This window comes from Drosophila nasuta, chromosome 2R, assembly GCF_023558535.2.
Source record: "Drosophila nasuta strain 15112-1781.00 chromosome 2R, ASM2355853v1, whole genome shotgun sequence".
Taxonomy (NCBI): domain Eukaryota; kingdom Metazoa; phylum Arthropoda; class Insecta; order Diptera; family Drosophilidae; genus Drosophila; species Drosophila nasuta.
In genome coordinates, this window is record NC_083456.1 from 15,267,443 (window position 1) to 15,273,557 (window position 6,115).

The following is a 6,115-nucleotide window of genomic DNA, read 5'->3' on the forward strand; positions in this document are numbered from 1 at the left end:
TTCGTTTTGTGGCTGCCTGGCGTTCAATTGCCGCGTGCTCGCTGCTGAGCACCAAGAATGCATTGCATTTTAATGAAGATGTACGGCTCCGCTAGAAAGAGAGAAAGAGTGATAAAGAGAGAGAGAGAGAGAGAGTGGGTGCCAGTCGCAAACGTTTTGCTGGGGTTTAGTTAGCACTTTCCCCTTTCTCCACACATTCATGCTGCCACGCTCTGTCAGATTTTTCGAGGGAAGTGTGCCGCTTACGTGTGTCCTTCATTTAGAGCATCAGCATTGCCAGCGGCACTGGAAGTGTTGGCATTTACGAGCTAGCGGCGCCGCCCTCTAAGTTTATTAATCGCGATTCAGCGGCGAAAATAGAGAAAGAGAAAACAAGAAAAGTGCAAAAGAAATGCGCCACGAAATTTGTCGTTTAGATAGTGTTGAAACTTGACCTTCAATTTATAAGCAAGCCAACTCAAAGAATCTATAAGATTTTAAAAATAGGAAAAACGCTTATCAAATTTGTATTAATACAGCAAGTTATCTTTAAGTTGCTGTTCGTATTCCGTCTGTTAATTTCTGAGCAACTGGAGTTTTGTCTGAAGTGCTGCTGCTGGTCACATGCATAATACACAGACAGACACTTTGCATGTACTTTGTGTATGATAAAGGAAAAACTTGCCATTTCTTTCTTTGTCTTTGTCTAGCAGTTTCCTCTTTTGCTATTTGCTTTTGCAGTCGGAGTCACAGTCACAGTTGAAGTCGTTTCTTTCGGTTTTTTTGGAGGAATTACTTAGCCTTTGTCTTGGGTGTGCCAAGTTTACGCATTAATTCTGTTAATAAATTTAATGACTGCCGCAAAAGTTGCGGCAACCATTTGCACATATGCTAATTTAAAATTGTAATTGCTCTGTCAATATGTGCTGTTAAGTTGGGCGCTCTGCTTAAGAAGAAGTTACAAAGTGCTGCACAATGCCACTGTCAATGTCGATGCCATTGCATTTGCATTACAAATTACTTGCTCACCGGCAGACATGGCGGGTACTTGATCTGTCAGTAACTTGCAAGCATTCACTTTAAGAACATTTACTTAATCAAACAAGTCGAAGGGCTGTCCAGGATAAACTCTCGCTCGCTTGCTTTGTGGCTTTTGTTTCGACTGCCGTTGACAGTTGGCACACCATTAGGTGGGCTGTCATTACAAAAGCCGCTTGACGAGTTAATAACTTAAGTGACTCACCCACACACATACACATACATATATATATATATATTGCAAAATGCAGTGCGGACAATTGGGAATGCAAATGCCTGTGAAGCGCCCACTTTTATTTGCCGTTTAAGTGCGTCGAGTTTATTGGCTGCGTGCCGACATCCTTGGTCCTGGGATCGAGTACACGTAAAGCCATTCATATAAATGCAAAGTAGCCCCAATAAATGCATATTTTACTATGCATAGGTAGCAAAAAGGCAGCCCAGCACGTATTTTTCATTTTATTGGACAAACAAAAAGGAATATCAATTTGTTCCACTTTCCAACTGGCAAAACTTTCTTACTACTTCCATTCTACAAAGGGCAGCAGATAATCTAGTGTACACAGAGTTGCTAACCATAGCTTTAATTTGAACCAACATTTACTTCGCCTATCTAGTCAAATTGGTAGCACAAATAATCAATAATGCAGCAAGACAAATTGCATGGTGTGTAAAGTAAAGCAAATCTAGTTCTGTATTCAAGGCAAATTATATTTGATTAACTGAAAATCTCTCTCTTAAATCCCTTTTTTTTATTTTTTGGTAGTTGTGCTCAGTGTGAGAGCGTGGCAAGCAAGTGCCTGCGACACTCGTCGAGCGAATGCAGTTGCAAGTCGCTGGACATGCCCAAATTGCTGCCACACATGTTGCACAGCAGCTCGGAGTCACGATGGCAGCTGCGGAGCAATGTAGACGAAATGCACAACTATTACAAATGGCCAATAGCAAAAGTTTTTTACAACGCACCCATCGATAAAGGTCATCTCCAGGCCCGACGCAGCTGTGCTGCCACGCTCAGTTCCAGTCTCAAGTGTTGGCAGCCGCTGTTGCCATTTGATTGCAACCCTTGAGTTGCCAATATCCTTAAGCTTTAAATTTGGTTTATCTGTGAGACGCATCGAGCGACGTCTCAGCGCCTCTTTCGTCTCCTCCTTCGCCTCTTCGTCATCTTCACGCGGCCACGAACGCCAACTGCAGACAATGATGCCTTGGATGGGGGCCAGTTCCATTAATTGGCGGCAGCTCCACAGCTCGACGCCTCGTCGCACCACAATGGGCACGAAATTGCCGGCAATCCTTGAAAGCAAAGAGAAACCAAATTACAATTTTCCTTTCCGCTTACTTCCCACTGCCACTGCCACATGCCACAGTAACTTGCCACTCATCGTAATCGTAGTCTGCGGGTCGATGTTTCTTCGCTTTGCGAATTTGCTTGGGATGCTTGATCCTAAAGGGTTCTTTGGGTCGTGCATAGAACGGCAAGATCGGAAACCTTGAACGTGTCTCTGAAAATTGTTGATTTAATATTTAAAATGATAATTTAGTAGATAACTAACCTTCATATTGTGCATAGATTATTTCCCTTTTGCTGTTGTAGCGACTCGAGAAGAGGCTGCCAAACATTTCATAAACCTATGTTACGTCAGCTTAACAATGCTTTGAATAATCAAATTGAGCTCTATTTTAAAGAACTTTTTATAAAGCAAATGGCATTAAAATGAGCAAGCGATAAGAACGCTAAAGTATGTTAGCTTGTAAAAGTTGAGTCATATTCAATGCTCTGTGATAAGTCACTATTCGGTTTGATAATTTATTTTAAAAACATTTTTGTATGAATCCCTACAAAATATTTTGCTTGCGATTTTAAATAAATGAATATTTAATTTTTAAATAAATAGAGAGCTGTCACGCATTGTTAAAGCTCAGTGTTGTTTTACAGCTAAATATTATAATGCTGATAAGGCTTTACACCAACAAACCATTTGTACAATAAAAATTATAAACTAATGTGGAGAGCAGAGTTGTGTGCGCGGGTGTATTTTTTTTTATTTTTGGTTTGTGTCGAAAGAGTTTTCGACATCAAATCGCAAAGTTTGATAGCCGAGCACGTAGCAACTGCGAAGCGAACAACCGCAGCGACGGACATGGAACACTCCCTATATTGAGGTTCTGGTCCAGGACTGGCAGCGCGTGTGTGACGCTGAAAATCAGGCACGTAATTGGCTATTAACACTGGCCACTACACAAAGCATAATGGCTAATTGCAGCTCTTGTTATTGTTGTCATTTTTGCTAAAAATTACTGCTGTTAATTGAATTAAAAGTGCGAAAATCCGTTGCAAAGTGCACAGAGATCACATTAAAAAAAGGTGCAAAAAATGAGTGAGGAGAAGAAGGTGGCAGAAGAAGAGAGAGAGAGAGAGAGAGAGAGAGAGAAAGCGAGATATGGGTAGCGCTTGTATAACTAAACAAACATACTAAATGTAAAATTAATTGAATTTGCATAGTATTAGCATGTGTTTTCACCCAACTAGTTTAAATGCTCGTCAGCCGGCAAAACCAATGGGGCGGACGTATGGAGGATGGCCTGGGCACGATATAAAAATAATCCCAATAAAATGCATTTTTCATGTCAAACGCCTGAGCTGGTGGAATAACCTGAATGCACGCACAGGACTTTACGGAATTGCACGCAAACAAAGTGGTGTACAAGCAAATGCACATGCTGCTGCAGTCCACTGCAATTGAAGCCGAGGGGCACTGCAGTCCGTGGCAGGGGCAAGGGGCAGTGACAAGGGCGGGGGGGCGTCACAACTCTCCATTGAGCATTATTGCATTGTGTGGAGAAAAAGGGCGTGGCAGCTCTTGTCTTATGTAATAAGAAAGCAACGAAAAGCAAAAGAATAATATTTGTGCTTCAGGCGAGAGAGCTAAACTAATGGCCAAGTCAACACAAAACAAAAACACAAAGCAACAGCTTCTTGGCCACAAAAAAAAAGAAACGAAATAGAGTGCATCAAATGCAATTGCCGAAAATCAGCTTAAGTTCTGTGTAGCATTTGACTATGCAACTAAATAACTGAGAACTGAGCTGAGCTGGACTCTGCAGAGGTTGGACTGGCTTGACTTTATGCTGCCACGCGCCGCAGCTGTCGCCTTTGAGACTATTTGGCTTGTCGCCAAATTCAATTTATTGTCTTAAAGCGCTAAACCACAACACGACAGGATAACGCAATAAAGCAACAAAGGATTATCTTTGGCCCCAGCTCGAGCCAGAGCCCGAGCCCGAGCCCGGACCCGAGTCTTTCAACACCCACGTCGAAGACATGAAAAGTTACTATACTATATACACATGCTATAAGTTGTATGGGGGCGACAATGTTAAAGTAAAAGTCGGCAAAAACTTGTACAGTGCTCGCTGATAGCAAGCGAACGGGTCACAACTTTCCAGATGAAAACGAAAAAAGAATGCAAAGTGATGGCAAAGTTTTCCATTCGAATTTCCCCCATTCCCCAATGCTCATACTTGCATAAAAATGTTGAGCACAGTCTTTGCAAGCACAATCCCCTTTTACTCCGCCTGTCACATCAAGTAGTTCAATTAATTAAAAGTCAGGCAAATGCATAACGAGCAGGCAAATGCTCAAAAGGTGAAAGATTGTATTAAACTAGGGCTACCGTCCCTCTGGGGTCTCTGCACCCTACGAACTCTTGCATCAATTAGCCTGCGCTTACTACCTTTATCCCTCGAGAGTGAGTGAGTGCTGAAGTGCTCTCATTTAATTTCTCGCAAGTTGAACTTGCATTTTGCTCTGATATTGTCGAGTTACAGCTGCCATCTCTCGAATGCAGTAATTGAGAAAACCAAACAAACTGTGTAGACACCCATTTGTCGTGCACTTGTTTATGGATTTCCTCCACTTCCGAGTCGCGCGAAGGCAGCGCACAAAAGTAGGCAATACAAAGAAGGCAGCCGTTGTTGTTGTTGGAGGCGTTGTCGGTTGGCATTGTTCGTCGTCTGGCGAGATTTTAGGGCGACGCCAACGCACTTAGACATCGTACTATACACTATACTCGCACTTACAGCATGTCTTAACTCATTAACAGTAGCTCTTCGCTGTCGACACTCAGCAAAACCGCTGTAAATGTTTCGTCGCTGAGATTACTTTGCCTGATTCTGTGGCATGCTCAGTTCAGTTTAGTAGGTGACACCAATGTGCGCGTAGGTGTTTGCCACCATATCATTTGGCCTATTTGCAGTCGCAGTCGTTGTAGTTATTGCTGTTGCTGTTGCTGCAGACGGGGCAACCTGGCAACCGTGCCATGTCGTCGCTTCATGCACTTGCTCCAGATTTGTGAGTGTGTGTGTAAGAGCAGCTACCTCAATATATGTTAACAGTGTATATATAGTTGCATACAAGTTAAAGTCTACGATACCCGTGGGAGGCACGAGTCTGGGGCATGGCTGCGCCATTAGAGTCTCGACGGGCTTTCATTTTATTATATAAAAAAATAAAGTTAAGCCACGTAAGTTCAAATGCTGGCACAACTTGCGCGTGATATATCTGCGATACGCTGACTGTTCTTTTAGTCAATTTCTTGTAAACTTCTCGTCTGCTCCGAACACAACTTTCTTGCTGCCATTCCGCTATATATATTTTTTTCGTTTTCTCTGCATTTCTTACACGTAATTATACAAAAGTTAAACGCCGCCATCGTCACACCATCGGCGACGTTTCGCTGGCCACCCGCCTGGAAAATCATTCAGTGTTCGAGCTGTCGTGTTAAATTATGCAAAAGCTGCAAGCAGCAGCAAAAAATATAAAAAGGTTCATTAAAAAATTGAAATGCATTGGTCAGTGCGTGGAGCGTTTACCGTAGTTATGCGCTCACACTTAATTGCACACTAGTGAGCTGACGTTCAATGCAGCTACATATTTGAATAAATCCGCAAGTCAAAGTGTTTGGCTAGCTATTCACGGTCATTATGTGTTTTCAATTAAAACTGTTTTTAATTACCAAAAATGTTATTATTTTTTTTTTGTTTTCATTTCTTAGCTAATGTTGTTAATGTGTGCTCCTATTTTACCACGTTTTCT

At 42.2% G+C, this 6,115-nt stretch overlaps 1 protein-coding gene across 1 annotated transcript; it reads right to left on the bottom strand.

Moving 5' to 3' along the window:
• Positions 1 to 1,770: 1,770 nt before the first annotated feature.
• On the bottom strand, positions 1,771 to 6,115 carry LOC132786862 (uncharacterized). The gene is made up of 4 exons (XM_060793573.1): positions 6,036 to 6,115; positions 2,574 to 2,708; positions 1,984 to 2,522; positions 1,771 to 1,913 (listed from the first exon to the last, which is right to left on the bottom strand). The coding sequence occupies exons 3-4, from the start codon at positions 2,244 to 2,246 to the stop codon at positions 1,790 to 1,792; spliced, it is 387 nt and encodes a 128-aa protein (XP_060649556.1). The 5' UTR covers positions 2,247 to 2,522; positions 2,574 to 2,708; positions 6,036 to 6,115; the 3' UTR covers positions 1,771 to 1,789.

Bases quoted from the DNA above. Each gene is read 5' to 3' on its own strand.
- LOC132786862 (XM_060793573.1), bottom strand. From the start codon at position 2,246: ATGGAACTGGCCCCCATCCAAGGCATCATTGTCTGCAGTTGGCGTTCG. The intron at 1,914-1,983 runs GTGCGTTGTAAA...ATTGCTCCGCAG, and splicing joins GAGATGACCTTTATCGATGG to CTGCCATCGTGACTCCGAGC.